The sequence below is a fragment of the Nilaparvata lugens genome, chromosome 9 (assembly GCF_014356525.2).
Source record: "Nilaparvata lugens isolate BPH chromosome 9, ASM1435652v1, whole genome shotgun sequence".
Taxonomy (NCBI): Eukaryota; Metazoa; Arthropoda; class Insecta; order Hemiptera; family Delphacidae; genus Nilaparvata; species Nilaparvata lugens.
The window spans coordinates 37,719,465-37,742,468 of NC_052512.1; the positions used below are offsets into that span (position 1 = coordinate 37,719,465).

Consider the following 23,004-nt stretch of genomic DNA (forward strand, 5'->3'; position numbering starts at 1 on the left):
AAACATTTGTAACCGGTAAAAAGTAAATTCATAAAATGTTGAGGGTAGTTACGTTCTTCATGGTTGTGTTGGTTATCTATATATTATAATAAAGGAAAGAATTGCTTTCTACATGTACGGGATAGGAAATCCACGAATGACGTATCATCACGTGTGAACTACTCAACTGATTAACCTGATATTTCGCATAAATGTTCTTAATTTACCAATGATGGTTATAGGCCTATTTCAAATTATTCAAGATTTTAGTAGGTCAAGTTATCAACAACTTATGTGGAAGAAATTTTAGGGGACTACCAAGCTGGATTTAGACCAAACCGATCATGCACAGACCATATATTCACTATCCGTACAATTTTGGAAAAATGCTATGAGTATAATATTGATTTGCACCAATTATACATAGATTATAAGCAAGCATTTGATAGTGTGAAAAGGAATAGTCTGTTAGCAAGTATGATTGAATTCGGTATACCTGGCAAACTTACAAGATTAGTGAGAATGACTATGAAAGGTACAAAGTACAGAGTGAAGATCCAGGGAAGCCTGTCCAACAGTTTTTTGGCAAGTAATGGACTTAGACAAGGAGATGTATTATCGGCCATGCTATTCAATATTAGTTTGGAAAAGGTTATACGGAGTTTGACAGTTAACCCAAATGGAACCATCATGGATAGGACTCTACAATACATGGCATACGCAGATGATGTGGTCCTACTAGCAAGAAATAAAAGAGCCCTACTGGAAGGATTTGACCAACTTAAGACTGGATCTGAGCAAACAGGTCTCAAAATTAATAATAATAAGACAAAATATATGCACAATAGTAGAAAAAATACCCAAGGGAATGAAAGACGTTTTGTGTTTGGAGACAGTAGTTTTGAGAAGGTTGAGGAATTCGAATATCTGGGAGCTGTAATAACACAAAAAAACGAAGTCCCAATAGATATCAAAGCTAAAGTATCAGCTGGGAATAGATGTTATTATGCTTTAAAAACTTTTATCAATTCCCGACTTATCTCAAGAAGGCTAAAAGTGCAAGTTTACAACACTGTCATAAGACCAGCCGTACTATATGGTGCAGAAACCTGGGTACTTACTCAGAGGGACGAGACCATACTCAATGTCTGGTAAAGAAAGATCCTCCGAAAAATCTACGGACCCACCTATAGTGATGGAGAGTGGAGGATCCGCACTAACCAAGAGCTGCGAGAGCTCTACAACAACCCAGACATTGTAGTTGAAATAAAAATGAGACGTCTAGGTTGGTTAGGACATGTGGAGCGCATGGATGACTCAAGGAGCGCAAAGAAAGTCCACAGAATGAATCCAGGAGGAAGAAGACTGAGGGGAAGACCAAGAATGCGTTGGATTGACGACGTGGAGAATGACTTGAGGCAGATGGGTATCAGAGGATGGAGAAGGAAAGCTCAAAATCGGGACGAATGGAGAGGCATACTGCGGGAGGCCAAGACCCTCAATGGGTTGTAGAGCCGAGGAGTAAGTAAGTAAGTTATCAAACAATACACCTGAATAGGAACAATATGAAAACTTGTTGTACGGTACCCTTTACAAGAGTACATTTTCAAGATGTTCGATGTTTTTGTATTTCACCGGATCTCGAAAACGGCTCTAACGATTCTCACGAAATTCAGAACATCGTAGGTTTATAATATAAAAATTCGATTGTCCTTATCCCTGGGAAAACTCGCTGGAGGACATTAAAATGATAATTACTAGTAGTTCTGTGAACAGTAGACCTCACGCAGTATTCTCATCCACAAGTACCTGATTGAAACTATAGACCTCATGGAAATACAGCAATAGACTGGCTTCTCCACAAATCTGTGTAATCACTTGTCAGCTGATTTATGACGAATAATTCTATAGTCTGATTTTTACTCCAATATTGACGACGTATGAAGAAGGCTCCTTTTCCCTCTTATATTATCCTTGAAACGCAAAATTTCCAAAAACCTTGTATATACGTCGACGCGCAATTAAAAAATAAACATACCTGTCAAATTTCATGAAAATCTATTACCGCGTTTCGCCGTAAATGCGCAACATCTAAACATTAAAAGAAATGCCAAACCGGTCGACTTGAATCTTAGACCTCACTTCGCTCGGTCAACTATTCATCCTTGGAAAAACAGCTGATAATAATTATTTCGTCGTCTGTTGATGATGGAAGTGAGTGAGCGAGTTCATGTGTGTGGGGCTGTGTCAAAATTATGACTCAGCTATTGAACTTTTGTAATCATTCAATCAGGTACTTGATGCCGGTTGCAAAAAATCCGGGTTATTTTCAATCCTGATTAATTCCAGTAGACCCATCATTTTGAGATGGTCTTCTCTTACTTTGTTCACGTGAAATTAATTAAGATCACAATTTAACCGGCTTTTGTGCAACCGGCCCTTTGCGAGGAAAATTTTTGCATTCCTCTGGGAATTAATCTCGATTCACTATGATTAGATAGAACATTTCTGTATGAACTATGAATATTATTATAGTTTCTTCTTTCGTAATAAATGGAACTTATATATGTAATAAATGAATACATGCTTTTGTACTCCAGAGCGAAGCTCGGTACCCGATATTAATAAAAGTCTGATTTTTACGGTAATATTGGCGTTCAAAGGAGACTCCTTTTCCTTTTGTATTATCCTTGAAATGCGAAATTTCAAAAAAAACCTTATGTATACGTCGACGCGAAATTCAAAAAGGGACATATGCCTGTCAAATTTCATGAAAATCTATTGCTGCGTTTTGCTGTAAATGCGGAACATAAACATAAATATAAAAATTAAGAGAAATGCAAAACTGTCGACTTGAATCTTGGACCTCACTTCGCTCGGTCATTAAACAAATTGGTACGGTGCAATTGGACATGAAACTCAACTTCTAAACTGAAAGTTACCCTACAACGCCAAACTTTTTTATCACTCCATTATTATTTTGTAAAAAATCACATAATTTGGAACGTCGGGTGGGAGGAGGTTTAGCGCTTTATGAGTTCTATGCAAAAATAATTAGCATAAAATTCAAAACAAAAATGGATCCATGCAGCTGCTGAATGGAGCGATTACAGAGCTACAGAGGGTAGCCTATTATAGACGTAGACATTTTTCAGATTTTCCCAATTACTGGGAAAATTATATGACATCATTGAGAAAAAACCAAATTCAAAATGATTTGGCGTTTCGCGATGCCACTTTTGTTTGCATTGAACCATATGTTTATATAGGATTTTAAAGAGTTAGCGACACGTCACCGCCACATCCGTGTGAATTGGGTCTTATGTTCCAAATTTCGTCAAAATCGTAGACATACTCGAGATACATCCGACATTACCGTAAATGAGAACATATAATACATTTCAGATACAGTTGCTGGTGAGATGTTGTGATATATATATCCATAAAGGTGCGTACAGATATACGCGCCGCGAACATGAGCAATTCACTTTCAATCAGCTGATTATATCTGTATTTTTACACAAACAGTAAGATACAGATATAAAAAGCTTGGCATCAGCTGATTAAAAGTGAATTGCTCATGTTCGCGGCGCGTAAATCTGTACGCAGCTTAATGATAACACTGGGATGTTGTCATAATATATTTCCTGATTAATTGACCGAGCGAAGTGAGGTCTAAGATTCAAGTCGACGGTTTTGCATTTCTCTATGTTTATTTTATGTTCCGCATTTACAGTGAAACGCAGCAATAGATTTTCATGAAATTTGACAGGTATGTTCCTTTTTGAATTTCGCATCGACTTATACATAAGGTTTTTTGAAATTTAGCATTTTTCGGATAATACAAGAGGAAAAGGAGTCTCCTTCGAACGCCAATATTACCGTAAAAATCAGACTTAAGAATTATACATCTTAAATCAGCTGTCGAGTGGAGTATTAATATTGCAAGCGATACGATGATGCATGCAATTGTTAACTCCAAGTAGCTTATTATTTTCTCTCGATTTTTCTCTGCTTTCAACACGGTAAGCTTTTCATGATAGTAGCATAGTTGTTCACAACAAATTATTGTCGATACGACAACCCAAACAGCCATTAATTATGTTTACACACCAATATTTTTTATGCCGTCAAGCACTGCCGTTGATGATTTGGAAATTATCCAAAATAAGTTATTGAGGTATATTTCAAAAAGTATAATACATTTTGTCCAATAACTTTTTCCACTGAAACTTCGAGGTCAACATTTAAAGTCCAAAAATTAAAAACCAGAAGATCCATTAGAGCATTAATTTTATTATATGAAATTCTAAATATAGTCTAATAACATATTCATGCTAGATTTCATCAATTTGTAAAATTTCCATGTTCCATGCAGTAGACCGAGACTTGAAATGCTATTTCAAATACCGTTTGTTAGAACCGCTCACCATTTCAATCCTATTATATTAAACGAGCAATTTCTGTATATCTGGTTATATCCTATACTATTAAACGAGCAACTTCTGTTTATATGTTTAGATGTTTGTATGTTTGTATTTCACCAGATCTCGAAAACGGCTCTTACGATTCTCACGAAATTCAGAACATAGTAGGTTTATAATATAAAGATTCGATTGCACTAGGTCTCATCCCTGGGAAAACTCGCTGAAGGACATTAAAAGGATAATTATTATTCATCTCTAGGAAAACAGCTGATAATAATTATTTCATCGTCTGTTGGTGATAGAAGTGAGTGAGCGAGTTCATGTGTGTGGGACTGTGTTAAAAATTATGACTCAGCTGTTGAACTTTTGTAATCATTCAATTAGGAACTTAGTGCCGGTTGCAAAAAAGCCGGGTTATTTTGAATCCTGATTAATTCCAGTAGATCCATCTTTCTAAATGGTCTTCTCTGATTTGGTTCAAGTGAAGTTAATCAAGATTAAAATTTAACCGGCTTTTGTGCAACTGGGCCTTTTTGAGGGAAATTTTTGCATTCCTCTAGGAATTAGTTTCAATTTACTGTGATTAAATAGAGCATTTCTGTATGAATGTTATTACAATTTCTTCTTTCGCAATAATTTTTTTATGCTTTTGTACTCCAGAGCGAAGCTCGGTCCCCGATATTGATTATTTATGTTCAACGGATCTCGAAAACTGCACTAATGATTTTTATGTATAAAATATAGTAGGTTTATGATATCAAAATTTGGTCTTGAAAACAGAAAACGGAAACGGTCTCGAAAACGGAACTCGAAAACTGCTCTAATGATTTTTTATGTATAAAAAATATAGTAGGTTTATGATATCAAAATTTGATTGCCCTGAGAAAACTCGCTGAAGGACATGAAAAGGATGATTCATCCTTATAGAAACAGATGATGATTTCGTCGTCTGTCGATAACAGAAGATACGTGTGCCTGTATGGGAGATCAGCTGTGTACAGTAATCAATTAGCTTATCGTATCTCGCGAGAAATCTAGAAATTTTAATTGACTATCAAAATACAGTAATCAGATTTGTTGACATGAGATGGTATATATAATAATAATATACAAAGTTAATCATCATTTTACATTTCTAAGTGATTAGTGAGTGTTATTTTGTTATTCAATTTGGTATGTAAACAATCTAAATTAGAACTTTCATGTTTTCAAATATTTGGACTGAAAATTTCACATGAATTCAAGTGCATGGAGCAAACCTACTTTTTGGAATATTTATAGTGTATAAATCAAAATTCGGGGAAGAAACAGTTTTAAGCTGTGCCTGTTAGTCCTTCGCCAATCATTTTGAAGAATTGAGTTCTGTTTATCGATAAATAAATAACGAGCAAAGCTCGGTGCCTCGATATTTCCTACCTAAAAATAGAACAATAGACTAAACCCATTCCTTGACCCCCCTCCATTCTATGACCGCTACAATACATTCAAAAAATTATGCTGCTCAATTGATGATCAAATTATTATTTTTGAACTCTACTAACTCTTTATCTTTGCAATCGTTTCTTTTTTCTTTGTTTATACATATTTTTCATACCCCTTCACTAACTTTCCTGAACCTAACTCAAACATCGTTCTCTTCTCATCTTATTAGTTATAATGAATCGTTGTAAATATTTAATGAAGTGCGATATTATTTTCTTCTGTTTTCCTTTTTAATTGTCAAGTTATATGTAACTTTACACCGACACCGACACGTCAGGACATGACATAATTCACTCTGATGGACAGTATAAGAGGAGGCTGTGCTTTATAACTGCGCGAGGTCTACTGTTCACATAACTACTAGTATAAAAATATTGCAAGAACAATTTCAAATATTATTGTTGAATACAGTAAGACAACGAGAAAAAACTTTTCTTTTTGCAAACGAAGTTCGATAGAACGTTAACATAATGCTAGCAATTCGCGCTTGGTAAATAGGTCATTCTTGACTCTGCATAAGTTATCTCAATTAGTCTGCAGAGTTTGACGTAGAAGATTGATAGAGTATAAATGTTGGAACGAATGGCGATAAAAGTTATTGACAGTGTTGGGCCAGGTTGGCACAATGGAGACGTCTATCCCACTCCTTCTTGGTTGGCTCCTTATACTAGGAAATCGGTGAGATTATACATTAAACAATATTCATTTTCTTAGAATACCAAAATTTTTAGTTAAATTCATTAGTTAGATTTTTATTTGTTACTATGAACCTGAATAATATCACCTAATCCAGTATTCAGTATACACCTAAATACGGATATTACTTTTGAAACTTGGCCACGTCGTCAGATAGAAAAGTCATTCTATTTTATTCTGTTAGGTACGGTAGTTTGGTGCTTGCAAAATGTTTGAAGATATCCGGATACCTAGAATTGTCTATGACTTTATGGCGTGCTCAATTTCATTTGAAAAATTCCACAATCTTTGAATAAATTGAAAACCTTCTTTTGGCTTCTGCATAATATCTCAATATCGGTTCACCGAGCTTGGCTCCTTATTTTTATTTATTGATAAACAGAACACAATATTCTCTAAAATGACCGTGTTTATATTTCACAGCTGGCTTTACGTCATCTTATGAATTTCGGGGATGCGATATTTTGATTTTCCACAGAATCACTCGCTCATTCACTTATTTACTATCCACAGCTGTTCCAGTCAAGTATGAATTATCCTTTTAATGTCGTTCAGCGAGTTTTCCCAAGGATGAGATCTAGTGCAATCGAATTTTTATATCATAAACCTACTACGTTCCAAATTTCGTAAAATCGTTAGAGCCGTTTTCGAGTTCCGTTGAACATGAATATATACTCAAATAATCATATAAACACATAACCAGATAACCACATAATCATTTATATATATATATATATATATATATATATATTATATATATATATATACATAAATTGCTCGCTTAATATAATAAGATAAATTATATATTGCACTTTACAGAATAATAACAGTAGTATTATAGTTTGACTTGATTGGTTATGAATTACTACATGTATCAATGATATATAAACGCTATAACATTTATTGTATGATTAGAAATGAAAAGAAATAAGTATCCTTTTTCAAATATCAGTCACTTGTGTTTAAAAACAATAGACATTTTTAATGGTCGTTTTTCAGGAAACAGCCCCGAAAGAATTTTTCTCGACGGTTCAATAATATGTATTTTGGGGCGCTGAATCCGAATCTGGAATTTTCTGACACACCAGAGGGCGGCTTCACCCCCAAAACCCCCAAAAACCCCAAAAATTTCGGACTTTTCCCAATTTTCCACATTTTATCTCGTGAACCTTGAGTTTTTCAAGAAAAATCATTCTCGACAAAATTAAAGAGAATGAGATTTCCAATACATTGAGTGGTTGCGCAAGATTCTACCATCTTTGGTTCTGGAGCTACGAATTTTCAAAAAAGGGGTATTTTTCAAGGGGTTTTCAAAATTATGCTAACCTACCACTTCTACCCTATACAACATGGATATTTCTCCAGTATAGATAAAACATCACATATCACGTGAAAAAACAATTAATTATGAACAGGATTCCTTAGAAATTTTCGAATTTAGTAGTGGTGGGAGGGGGAATATACCCAAAAATGGAAAATCATGTCCTACAGCCAAAATACACATTTTTCATTATAATACCTTTTCAAGGCCTTCCTAACAAAAAAATACATATTTCGGCTGAAATCATCTCACGCAGGCTATTTTCTATGAAAATCACTCGTTAGAAACATTTTATTTCAGTATTTCCTAATTGGTCTCAAATGAAAGATAATTACATGTTCTATAAGATACGTTGCCTTAAACACATCTTGCATGACTGTTCATTATCGAAAAACGGTCGAGACTGTTGGAAATTGGCCAATTTTCTGTGTATTCAAGTAGGGGCTAAAATACACTAGAAGTGGATTTTTTTATTTTTATTTTTTTAAAGTTTTGATCCTTGACGTATCCTTATGACGTACCCCCCACTAGGAAATACTGAAATTAAATGTTTCTAACGAGTGATTTTCATAGAAAATAGCCTGCGTGAGATGATTTCAGCCGAAATATGTATTTTTTTGTTAGGAAGGCCTTGAAAAGGTATTATAATGAAAAATGTGTATTTTGGCTGTAGGATATGATTTTCTATTTTTGGGTATATTCCCCCTCCCACCACTACTAAATTCGAAAATTTCTAAGGAATCCTGTTCATAATTAATTGTTCTTTCACGTGAAATGTGATGTTTTATCTATACTAGAAAAATATCCATGTTGTATAGGGTAGAAGTGGTAGGTTAGCATAATTTTGAAAACCCCTTGAAAAATACCCCTTTTTTGAAAATTCGTAGCTCCAGAACCAAAGATGGTAGAATCTTGCGCAACCACTCAATGTATTGGAAATCTTATTCTCTTTAATTTTGTCGAGAATTATTTTTCTTGAAAAACTCAAGGTTCACGAGATAAAATGTGGAAAATTGGAAAAAGTCCGAAATTTTTGGGGTTTTTGGGGGTTTTGGGGGTGAAGCCGCCCTCTGGTGTGTCAGAAAATTCCAGATTCGAATTCAGCGCCCCAAAATACATATTATTGAACCGTCGAGAAAAATTCTTTCGGGGCTGTTTCCTGAAAAACGACCATTTGACTGGACTATAATAATAGTGATCTTTGTTTTTCATAATAGTGATTATATTATAATGTTAATGCTTTATGAAAATATTTCTGATGTATTTTCCAGGGCTACACAATATTTTTCCAATGTATCAATTGGTACTATTTGATTTTCTTTTTTAAAATATTATACAGTAGGCTATAGATCTATAACATAAAATATGAATGAGAATAAGAATCTTTATTATCATGGACATTGTTAACAATGCATTGATAAACGTCAAAAATAGGTACTAGATAGAACATAATACAATTAATACATGCAAGTGATATTAGCCTACAAATATTTGGTCCAGTCAATTACATAAAATTCATGTATGTTATATTATCTTTCAGCTTTCAGTACAGTTTTTTATTTCCTTTTAAAGATTGCAAGAGGCATTGCCTTATTTTCTAGTGGTAATGAATGAATTGTACAGTTTAACAGATGTGTACAGAAGATGTGACGTGATGAACCTGAGCTGTTGAACCCTGATATTATTCCTATTTCTGGTTTCATATCCATGAAAGTCACTATTAAATTGTCACACCCGTCTTTTTTAATATTTTAATTAAATATAATAATTTAAATAAAATTCTTTAATTTTTACCATTGTCAGAAGCATAATCCAAAACAAAACTGGAATCAGGTAAACGATTCAAGGGAGCGGAAAGAGGAGACAATTCTCTACAACCTTGACTACTTTTTCGATTTTTTTACTGAAGTGTTTCACAAGATACGCAAGTTGCGTATTCAGTTAATGATTCCAGTACCGTTCAAAAGTTACAGCTAATTGAAAAAATTATAATTTTCATTTTCTCATTTTTCTTGCGATTTTTCTGTTATTCAAGAGTTTCTAAAACGAGTAAGACACATGATAGAAACTTGCAATTGGTCTCAAATGAAAGATAATTACATGTTCTATAAGATACGTTGCCTTAATCACATCTTGCATGACTGTTCATTATCGAAAAACGGTCGAGACTGTTGGAAATTGGCCAATTTTCTGTGTATTTAAGTAGGGGCTAAAATACACTAAAAGTGGATTTTTTTATTCGCTCATCAAATTTCAATTATAATACATGATTTTGAACCGCCTTGACGAGCTGAGAAGAATGAGCTGTAGTATGAGGAGATCCGATAATTCTGTCAAAAGTTATAAGTGTTTAAAGTTTTGATCCTTGACGTATCCTTATGACGTACCCCCGGTACAGGGTGAACCTAAGCTGTTGAACCCTGATATTATTCCTATTTCTGGTTTCATATCCATGGAAGTCACTATTAAATTGTCACACCCGTCTTTTTAATATTTTAATTAAATATAATAATTTAAATAAAATTCTTTAATTTTTACCATTGTCAGAAGCATAATCCAAAACAAAACAGTTCCTTACATAGAGCCTAAGGGAATTTTTAAATTTTATTATGAAAATGATAACAGTTCAGTCTGAGATTTTGATGAGAAAGGACGTAGTTCTATCGAGCTCCCTTATCGCCAGCTTATCTATAACGAGCCAGTTTATTCCGTCAAGATGAGTAACTGTATTAAATGTTCGAAATCGGTTTCTAGTCTTCTAAAGACAAAGTTGAATGTCAGGTGTGCCGAGCTTTTTATCACGGGTCATGTGTGTGACTGGGTGATGCCGAAATTAGTGTTCTTTCTGAGCCGGGAAAAGTGTGGACATGTGAGCCGTGTGGTCGCGAGCGTCGCTTGAGCCGTAGTTTGAGCGACGGTGACTCCGTCCTATGTGATATTACATCTACTGACAGTATAAAAAACATGATTAGTTCATTAAGTAAAAAAGTTGATGATGGACTGAAGCGTCTTGAAAAAGATCTCGGTGCTTCACTTGATTTGTGTCACAGCAAACTGGATGAGAGCTCCAAGTTGTCGGCGAACCAGCTCCTTCTTATAGAGAAGCAGAATGAACTGATTGAGACTCTTCGTGTGGAGAATCACCAATAAAGTGGCTGAGTTGACGGAGCGTTTGGTTGACGTCGAGCAGTACTCTAGAGCGAATACTTTGGAGATCTACGGTGTACCTAGCTCCATAAACGAAAATGTTGCACAGACTGTTATTGGTGTTGGTAAGGCATTGGATCTGGCAATTACTGAGGACATGATTGATGTCTGCCATCGACTCAAACAACTCAATAATCGGACGTCATCGGAAATTATTGTTAGATTCGTTCGCCGGACTGACAAGGAGCAGTTTCTTGCTAGACGTCGCATAAAGAGAACTCTATCAACACGACACTTGGGTCTATCTACGGATTCTCCTATCTACGTGAATCAGTCACTCAGTCAGCGCCAGAGAGTTTTATTTGCTAAAGCTAAAAAAATAAAAAATGATTGTGGCTTCAAGTTTTTGTGGGTCGATAGAACTGGCAACATCAAGATGAGAAAAGTTGAGGGCTCTTGCTAAACTGTCAGTGTCGGTTGCGAACGTTGAACCAGGTAATTCCGTTAAGTAGATAAGATTACAAATCGACAAACTGTTATTACTATTATTCCATTTTTATCTGCACTACCGTTGCTGCTGTGTTTGATTATTGCTAGTTACTTTTATTATTTGCATCAATAATGGATTGTACTCCTATTGTCTTGTAAAATGTCCTTATTGTGTCATTCATATTCTTGTCTCTCACTCTCTATTGTGCCCTTGTCTGGTCTGAGTTATTAATGAATGGTGGATGATTGTAGTGTTTTAAATTTAATATATCAGAATACGCGAGGGTTGCGTACAAAGTCTCAATTACTTTATCAGTCTGTCTCGGCTGAGTGCTTCGATTGTATCGCCTTATCAGAGACATATGGCGAGACATGATGAGATAAATGACGGGGAGCTGTTTGATGCTCGTTATCAGGTTTTTAGAAGCGATAGAGATAGCTCCGTGTCAGGCATATACTATTTGCCGCTAATGTTAGATGTCCTACACAGCCCTGCAAAGCCACAGTCAAGTACGAAGCCTTACTGATTAAAACTACTATTACAATAATACAACCACTATCCTTTCTGTGTTGTTTACTTCTCACCTAATGCTGGAGTGACCGATTATGATGAGTTTTTTGATAATGTGGAAGGGTTTCATAATGTTTATTCATCTCTTTTAGTTGTTGGTGATTTCAATATCAGCGAAATTTCTGGTAGTAAATATGATTTTATAAATGGTTCGATTAAATGTAGAAAATTAGATAATTTCATGTCTTTCTTTGATGTGAAATCGTTCAATAATATTTTAAATTCCAGTTTTAAAACATTAGACCTAGTTCTTGGTAATTTTCCCATCACAGTTTTGCGCAATGATGATCCCTTTGCTTCCTGAAGACCTTCATCATCCTTGTCTTTCTATAAATTTCATCATGAGAAGTTATACATCACCTGAGCCTGTTTATAATCCTTACTATAATTTAAAAAAAGCCAATTTCCTTCAGCTGTACCAAACACTTTTTAATTCAGATTGGGACAGATTATATGAATTTCAAGACGTTGATAATGCTGTTGATTATTTCTATACAGAGCTTTCTCTATGCATGTTCCCAAGTGTAAAAGAATTATTAAATCCAAGTACCCTGTCTGGTTTACTAGGGATATCATTCAAATGATCAAACAGAAAAAGAAATGTGCACGAAAAATGGCATACTCTAGGTACTATCGTGATAAATTTATTAATCTGAGATCAATTATAAAGTTAAAAATTGCTGAATGTTACAAAGATTATATAGCTGATCTGCAGAATAATTTGAATTCGAACATAAAACATTTTTGGAATTATATTTCTAGTAAGCGATAATCTAGAGTGATGAATGATTTTTTTCAATTAAATGCTTGTAAATACAGTGGCTCAGACGTATCTCAGGCATTTTCAGATTACTTTTCATCGATCTATGCTAGTATAAAAAGGGACAGTGATTTCTCCGGGAATGACCTACCTCACCTTGATACCAATAGACCCACTTATAACATTGATACGCTGATTATCCCTTCTATTTCAGATGATTGGGTCAGCTCTGCGGTTGATAAGCTAAAAGCAACTCGCTCAGCTGGTCCTGATGGTGTCCCTGCCTATATTATTAAGGGTTGTAAGGATATTCTATTAAAACCTTCACAATATATTTTCAATCTCTCTTTAAAAACCAATAAATATCCTACTAAATGGAAAAATGCCCGTATAACGCCCATTCATAATCTGGTAAACCCAATTTAATATCTAATTTTCGACCTAATATTTCTATATTGGATGCACCTGACAAAGTATTTGAATCTATTTTATATAATATAGTATTCAATCATGTAAAACACGTCATATCACCTTTCCAACATGGTTCCATGCCCCGAAGGTCTACTGTAAGTAATCTGTTAACATTTACTCAATTTGTCTCTTCTAAATTAGATTGTCAGGATCGGCTAGACGTGATTTATCTCGATTTCAGTAAAGCTTTCGAATCAGGTGATTTTATCTTTTTTAAAAAATAACATTATGAAATTTAAAAAAAAAATCCAGGTTACTATGTACATATCTAACACTAAATAATACATACGAAGAATAGACAGTTAATATTCCCAAATTTGTAGGAAAAGGTTAGCAGTGGGTCCTCATATCAACATTACTCAGGCACGGCCCTAGGGACTTTGCCGCCCTGGGCGGAATCGGCAAACGCCGCCCCCCCCCCACCAACAGGTATCCCGTCTAATAATTGTTTACTTAAAAATTTTCCAGAAGGTTATCAGCTTTTCAAGTTAAAAATGACATTTAAACAAATATTTTTGTCAAATATAAATATTGAGGAATAAGTGCAGGCAATGAATGCTCAAATAAAGGTATGGAGGGAAATTTGGAACACAATTTTCAACTCTACAGCTCTTTCAAGGATAGTAAGAGGATTAACATATAAAAAGTCCTCACCCTTACCCCATGTGCCAAAGGGGTGGGGGTGGTTTAAAAGTACCATTTTTTTCATTTTTCTCATATATCTCGGAAACTATGCATCTTATGAACATTTGTACACTGTAAAAAATTGAAGCTTACAAAATTACCAACAAGTTTTGTTCTCTACATTTTCTTCATATCTCTTATAGTTTCTGAGATATCCGCTCTTGAAGGTGAAACATTTTCTGAAAAAACAATTCTGCCTCCAATTTTTTCATCTTTTCGGCCTTATAATTCTTGAACGATTGATGAAAAAAATCCGTGCTGATTATAAGCTGACGGAGCATCAAATTATCTTCAATTTGATGTATATATTTTCACTATTTCACGCATTCCCCTACGACTATTGCAGCAGTTTTAGTGTTGAGAGTGAAAGTTTTGTTTGGTAGAGGATTTCGATAAATCTAATACTTTTTAGATATATATGTTCTAAAGTGATGCATTTTCTAAAACCCAGTTTTTTCCATTTTTCGCTCTTTCAATTCTTATAAATTTCCAACAATTGATGGAAAAAGAATGTGCTTACTACGAGATTGTAGAGCATTAAATTATCATTAATTTCATGTATAATTTGACTATTTCACGCATTGAATTGAATTGAATTGAAAAAATCTTCATTCATAAACATGTAAAAATACATATGAATAGTGTCACAGAATACTAACGAATATAGCCTAAATACTAGTTACAAACAAATGTCATACACATAAAATATTATAAAAACTCCTGTAACGAGTACAGGGATAATCTTACCAAATATTCCTTTAACTCAATACCAAACCTTTTAACATCTTCTGAAATTTTCAAATCGTTTGGCAATTTTGAAAAAAATGATCTTCCCCTAAAAACGGTTTTCCTCTCGAATAGGTATAATCTATGTCTTTCAACTATTCTGCCATAACGGGTAAAGTAGCTGTGAGTCTGGTTTCTTATTTCAGTATTAGTCTTTCTAAAAAACATGATGACATCATATATATACTGCCCATACACTGTCATAATCCCAAGCTGCGAGAAAAACAATCGTACTGAATCACATCTTTCAAGCTTGAGGATTATTCTGATAGCTCTCTTTTGCTGCTTGAGTATCTTGTCCAAATTCTTTTTGGTTGTACCGCCATAGATACAAAGAAAGATACCGCCATAGATACATTCCCTTCATTATGACTGTTGCAGCAGTTTTAGGGTTGAGAGTCAAATATCAAGATTTGCAACAAGTGACTTTTTTCGAATATCACACTATTCTGTGATCAAAAAATTTGGAGTGTGCTTCAGTATGAACATCCATATTGAGTACCTATTGGAACGTCTGTGGAAGGCTAGCTACACACACATCGATTTTGGTCGTTCGATAAAAGGTCGTTCGAATTTTTATCGTACGACCAAAACTTGAAGTAGATTTCAGACACATTGATTTTATAACGATTTTGATCGTGATCGTGCATTTTTAATAATTCGCATCAGCTGTTTGCCATCTTTTTGCTAAAACAAAATCAGCTTTTCAAACACATCGATTTTGGTCGTTCGATAAAAAATCGAACGTTCAGTTTTCTATAGTGGCGCAATGGAATGAATGGGTGATTACAAACACGTCGATCAACGATTTTTATCGTACGGACGTCGTGTAGCAGCCGTCTCTAGCCTCGACTATATACGACAGCCGTGTAGTGGTCGTGAATACATTGGCGCATGTGATCAAAGCGGCAACTTTATACGCATCGAATTTTATTCGAACGTCCAGCTGCCTCATTTTGCGTTATCACCGTCATCAGAGAAGGAATTTTTGAGGCTATACAGATTGTTTCAAAAATTACTACAACTTTGATAATTCATAACGAATTATTCAAAAAAGATAAAGAACTGTTTATAGTGTTGTTTTGAAGGAAAAAACTTCAAATTTTCATTTTTAATAGCTATATAGTGCTGAATTGCCTCATACTCCTGAGCATAATTATTCTGTATTCTCGTGGTTTCCAAAGCTGCGTTTACACCAAAGTACAAGATGCTCATTTTTCCGTCCTTATAGATCCTATTAGATTGAATGGAACTTGACAAACACTCATGTTCATCATGTGTACGATAAGTTATGTTCAATCTAATACAATCTATAAGGACGGAGAAATAAACATGTTAATAACTTGGTGTAAACGCAGCTTTAGAATTCGACATTTCGACTACACAAAATTTGTTTTCTACTATCTTCATCTGTATATAAGAAAGCGGAATAGAACTCACTCACTCATCAACAAAACTAAGATTTGAACTTCAAAGTTCAGTTGGTCCTAGTCCTAGTCTCAGTACTAAGGACAAATTTCAAAAAATAACCCAAAGTTACAACCAAAATAGGCGATATTCCAGTGTTTTATAATTTTTCTTTAAGAAAAAAGAATATATAATGTTCATATTTAGTAAAAAATTCAGATTTGGTATGAAACTGTTATATTGGGAAGACTTCGAGATAATGCCCAAGATACGAAAAAATCGGAGGTATTTTAGTGTTTTTCTGCGAGTCTCCTAAATTTGTCTGCGTTTACTTAACCGAGAACAAATGATCAGAAAATGGTCAAATTTAGGAACAGGTGTAAAAATTTAAACTTCCGAAGGAATTTGAAGTAACGTCAAATATATGCCTCAAATCTACGTTTTCCAGCGTTTCTTGCTTTTTTCGAGAGCAGTCTGGAAGAAAAATTTCAAGTTATGTACAGTGGTTCAGCTAGGGTCATAAGATTTTGTGATGAGAGAACTCCAATATTTTTCGTCAAAGTTACTACGTTATTACTACAAAGTTATTTTACGTCAAAAATTCGCGTTCCTCCAGCGTTTTAAATCATCTTTCTGTTTTTTCTCTCCTTTTCCAATAATTCATGTCTTTTTATTCTCCAAGAAGTATATTTACAAATTAATAGTGTTACAATAATTTAATAGATATAAACCCTGCGTGGATGATTCGTGTGTGTGCAGAGAGGAGTCGAGATAAATCAGATAATGAAATATAGTGGTTCGGATAAAAGCAATTGTGATAACTACTTGAAGATAGCTTAGGAATCAGAGTTGAATATGACCAAAAATATATATACAGTGTAATATGTATACAGTGGATTACAGTGTAAGCATACAATAAGTATTAATAATAGCCTGCTCAACGGCGCTTGAAGGTTTTACTTGACAGTCATAACTTTATTTTATTTTATTAATAATTTCAAACCAGTTAAAATACACTGGTTTGAATGAAAGGAATTGAGATACTTGAAGATAGCATTTTCTCAGCTAGGATATAGAAATTTTATTTTGAGAGGACTCTAATGTTTCGCCGGAGATACGCTAGAAATTTTTTTACATTTACAGCGTATTTCTATATTATTAACATATTTTTCCATATTTCTTAACACTGACGTTACATACTTTATAATCATTCATGATGGTGACGACGCGACAAGTTTATATACTCCCATATGAATAACGCAGATGTCAAATTAAGTAGCAATGGCCTCTGGAACCTATACTGGAAGCTATTGTAAAGAAATCTGGAATACTTGACGTATTTTTGCGAAATCACAGCTTTTGATGACTGAGCGTCCAGCGAATACCTAAATGCCTGGAAATCCAGGGTTAAATTGAAAATTACTCTTTTCACTGAAATCCAATGGATGTCAGTTAGATAATGTTGTTGTATACCATCTTGTATTAAGTACAAATTTTATTATTTATTATTCGTATTTGGTATCAAAAACTGTTGTATTCTAGATCATCTATCCTTGCTTTTTCTCTTATTTGATTCAGTAAGAGCAGTTGTAATAGGTACTTTCGTGTTCTAATGCATTGGAAAGAGTTAAAGTCGATCTTAATGATGAAGTGAAAATGAAAGACCAAGATATAAAATACAAAATAAAACGAAGTTTCGATAAACGTCACATAGTGCAGTCACTATATAAATTGGTGCTTGCAATCTATATAGTAGTTCTGAATTATTAATTTATTGACCGAGGGAAGTGAGGTCTAAGGTTCAAGTCGATGGCTTTGCATTTATCTTTATGTATATGTTTACATGTTTATATGCTCTGCATTAACGGCGAAACGCGTTAATTGATTTTCATGGAATTTGACAGGTATGTTCCTTTTTAAATTGCGCGTCGACGTATATACGAGGTTTATGGAAATTTTCCATTTCAAGGATAATATATAAGGAAAAGTAGCCTCCTTCATTAACCAATAGGAGGGCCTCCTAGGTTTTTAATAACGGCAGCGATTCAATTCAATTCAATATTAGAGTAAAAATCAGATTATAGACTTATTTATCATAAACTAGCCGTCGAGTGAATTATAAATTGCATGCAATGTGGTGCATGCAATTAATATCAGAATGTAACTTGGTAAAAAATCAGCTTTTGTGTGGACTATTAATTGCATTCGATGAGGCATGCAATTGATAACTCGAAATAGCATAGTAATTCATCCCGGATTTTCCCAGCTTTCAACTCCTTAAGCTTTTTATAATAGTAGCATAGCTGTTTACAACAAATTATTGACATTGTCGGTACAACAACGACGATTTTTTATCGATTTTAATCGATACGATTTTTCGGTTTTTATTTGTATTGTATTATGTTGTTTGTATTTTTATCGGTTCGATTTTTTATCGTACGACCAAAATCGATGTGTGTGTAGCTAGCCGAACTGAACACAGTGTTTCTAAACTTCCTACCAAACAAGACATTCAAAACTAAAACTGCTGCAACAGTCGTATAGGAATGCTTGAAATAGTCGAATTATACATGAAATGAAAGATAATTTAATGCTCTAAAATCTCGTAACTAGCACATTTTTTTTCATCAATTGTTGAAAAGTTAAAAGACTTGAAAGAGAGAAAAATGGAAGAAAAACTGGGTTTTTGAGAATGAATCATTTTAGAACATATATATCTCGAAAAGTTAGTATCATATTTATTGAAAACCTCTATAAAACAAAACTTGTAGGAAATTCATTGAGCTTCATTTTTATGTGGATGATTATGTCAATAGAACTCATTGTTTCCAAGATATAAACATGTAAGTGAAAGTGGAAAATTCAACTTTCAAACCACACTCATCCCCTTAGCACATGATGTAGGGGTTGGGATTTTTGATTTGCTCACCTCCAAACTAGTGTCAACAAAGCTGCAAAGTCTAAAATTGAGTTCCAGACATTCCCTTCAAATTTCATTGTCAACTGATTTATTGTAGCTGAACAGAAAATTTCACTCTCAACACTAGAACTGCTGCAACAGTCGTAGGGAAATGCGTAAAATAGTGGAAATATATACATTCTCATTTTTTTTCATTTCATTTATTCAACTCAAAACAAAACAGATACAAAAATAATCATATATACACTTTGTGATATATTATCCCTCTAGCTACAAGCTATTTGAGGGATTAAAAAAAATTAAATTTAATCAATAAATATCAACAGTTCTTATTGATTTCTTATTATTATTATTTTTTCACAATAGAGTCCAAATTGAAGATAATTTGATGCTCCGTCAGCTTATAATGAACACGGATTTTTTTCATCAATCGTTCAAAAATTATAAGGCCGAAAAGATGAAAAAAATTGGAGGCAGAAGTGTTTTTTCAAAAAATGTCTCACCTTCAAGAGCGGATATCTCAGAAACTATAAGAGATATGAAGAGAATGTAGAGAACAAAAATTGTTGGTAATTTTGTTAGCTTCAATTTTTCACAGTGTACAAATGCTCATAAGATGAGCACACCTCCACTCCTTTAGCACATGAGGACTTTTGATTTATGTTAATCCTCTTACTATCCTTAAAAGAGATGTGGAGTTGGAAATTGTGTTTCAAACTTTTCATTCTATAATCTTTAACTGACTGGACTAGAACAGTAACACAAAATAACTGATTAAACTATTTTCATGTTCAGAACAAATATGGTACACAATAAGAAAACATAATTAAGACGATAGTTCCAAATCAAGAGACTGCAACAGAGTATTGGGCCTATTTAACTTGCTAAGTAATTAAAACTACAATTGCTACAACACGAGTTTGTTCAACATACTTGTTCAATTAAGTAGAACTTGTCTGACCTTTGCATAGGAAATTCCTTCTCCAGTTCTTCAAGATCTAGGGACTGAGCTATTTTATGTTTGCTAGACCACTCTGACGTTCCTGGGACATTGTTGATCTTAGATATATGTCTTCATTAGCTTGAGTTTGGAAAAGCTTTTTATAAAATTTCACTATTCACATTGAATTTATTATTTATTTGCATTTAAAAATTTTCTGTTTCTTAAAATTTGCCGCCCCCAAAGATCCGCCGCCCTGTGCGGCCGCCCGGTCCGCCCACCCCTGGGGCCGGGCCTGAACATTACATATCAATCTCATTGCTTTCTTTTGAAGTATAGATATTTTTGAGACATGAGTACTAGAGCCCCTAATAGTACACCATAGCACAGTAAACTTTGTATTTGAGAGAAATACACATTCAATAATACATTTAATGTCTACCCCAGTAAACTTCAACCTTCTCAGCAAGTAGAGTCCCCTTGCTATATTTTTACTAATGAACTCTGCATGTGGTTGCCAATTAAGTTTGGGATAAAGGTTCAATCCCTACTTCATTGTTTGAATTTCTATTGTAGGTGAATGATAATGTCAGATATTTTTTCTAGATTCAATGGAAGTTTATTACTAGCACAATAACAGTTTATAGCACAATCATTAAGGAGTAGAGAGCTATCAACTAGACAATTTTGTACACCTGCTTTGGATTTGCAACTAACTTTGAGACCAAAATCATCAGCAAAGAGAAATCCTGCTTTATGATTACCTTCTATGTTACAAATGATGTCGTTTCCAAGTATGGAGCCTTGGGGGACCCCATAATAAACCATTCTGCCCTTAGAGAATTGACCATCTTTATAAACAAACTGGTTGCGGTCCTCTATATATGACATAACCAGATTGATTGATTTGGGATTGCAGCCATAAGAAAGTGTTTTTAGCAAGTATGTTATGCTTAACATTATCGAAAGCTTCTAGACATGAATCTAGACATATCATATGACCTAAAGCTCACAGAAAGACCCTTTTCCAAATGGCCTACATGGCCTGAAGCCAAATAATTGTTTTTCAGTAAAAATACTAAAGCTTTCAAAATTATTTTATATCTGGTCTTGCATTATGGCCTCGAATACTTTGGATATCACAGGTACAATGATATTGGCCTAAAATTGTTCAAGTTTTTCTTATCACCTTTTTTATGTATAGGTATTACCTTAATATTTTTCAATACACTTGGAAAAATGCCCTTGCAAACTAAATAATCATTAAAAAGGTAACTCAGAACTTTACATATATAAGGGGCAGATATTTTTAAGACCTTAGAATTAATACCGTATATTTTTAAGACCTTAGAATTAATACCGTATATTCTTAAGACCTTAGAATTTATACCATATAATTATATCTAAACAACTTGAATTACTAAGACTAATTGTTTTCTGGTACACATAATCTGCAGTCACAGGGTGGAAACAAAATGGTACATTAGGCGTATTGCACTTATTGATGTAGTGAGAGCTGAGATGTTCACTAACTGGCACATTTTCACTAATTTCCACAACTTTTTCAATAAAGAAGTTGTTGAATGAATCAGCATTGTTATCATCATGTGAATCAATAGATTTATTGTTGTCATTTGTAAGACTTTCAACTACCTTCCATGCAGCTTGAGTTTTATTTTTTGAGTGCTCTATTTTGCTATTGAAATAATTTATTTTTGCATTCTTAATAGCAAATCTATACTCTTTCTTACAGCTTTTATAATTATCTCTAAGCTGATTAGTCTTAAAGATATTTAGTAAGCTATAATATTTATCACAACTATGTTTGAATTTCACTAAATCAGCAGTAGCCTATACCATAGATAAACAATAGCATAAGTAGATATCCCATGGTATAGGGTGTTTATGTCGCAACTTTTACAGTTATCTCAAGCTGATAGTCCACGTAGTGCTCTCCTGTGAAGCTTTATGACGCTGGTAGTCTCTCTAATTGTGTCGTACTCATACACTCTTACCCGGTCAAAACAGTAAAAATCGACAATAATCGACAGTAATCGGCTTGAGATAACAGTAAAAGTTGCGACATTAACGCCCTATACCATGGGATATCTACTTAAGCTATTGTTTATCTATGCCTATACCATCCATCATCCAATTTTGGCTTACTAACTTGACTTCTAAGAGTATAAGCAGCAATAACAGCTGACTTATACAAATCAAAAAACTTCTAAAACTTATTATTAGCATCATTAAGCAAATACACCACACTCCAGTTTATGTTACAAATTAAGCTAACAAATAAATAAGTGTTCTGACATGGCTTACCTTAGATCTATCTATAGTAGGCTGTGGTTCTGATCATTAACTAATCTAACTAGCTTTTTGTTTACAGTAGAACTTTGAGAGTCATTTTCCACATTTATTAAAGATTTGAATAGTAGGGCATTATGATCTGACAGATGTGTATTGATAACTTGGGCCACATATCTGTTATCATGAATATCAGTCACAACATAATCAATACAGTGGCCTTCATTCAGTGTGCCTGGTCTAGTGATCTCATTTGTAGTAATATGGATACCAAAACATTCAAACAAATTACAAAGATCTCTGTTAAAATTATCATTTACATTAAAATTGACATTTAAATCAGCACATACTATTAAATTATAACTTAATCACATTTATAAGTGGCACATAATATATCATTAAGACAGGATAGAAAGTTGTTAAAAAACTAACATCATTATTATAGGGTCTGTACAATGATAAAACAATTATTATTTTTCCTACAGGTACTTTGGAAAGTGACCATTTCTGCACTGATTACAGAACGCAAAGAATCACTTTTCCGCTCTAGTGCGCAAAGTAATATTTTGTGTACTCTTAATACTTTGTGTATTATCTTGCAGCCATCCCAATCA

The 23,004-nt window shown here is 33.9% G+C and overlaps 1 protein-coding gene across 1 annotated transcript in view; it reads left to right on the forward strand.

The window, feature by feature from the left end:
• Nucleotides 1–6,465: 6,465 nt before the first annotated feature.
• The window catches only part of LOC111056657, a 165,218-nt gene continuing 148,679 nt past the window's right edge, over nucleotides 6,466–23,004 (forward strand). Inside the window, exon 1 of the mRNA XM_039435827.1 lies at nucleotides 6,466–6,566. Coding sequence (XP_039291761.1) covers nucleotides 6,514–6,566 — 53 coding nt within the window. The 5' untranslated portion in view covers nucleotides 6,466–6,513. The remainder of the gene's footprint in view (nucleotides 6,567–23,004) is intronic.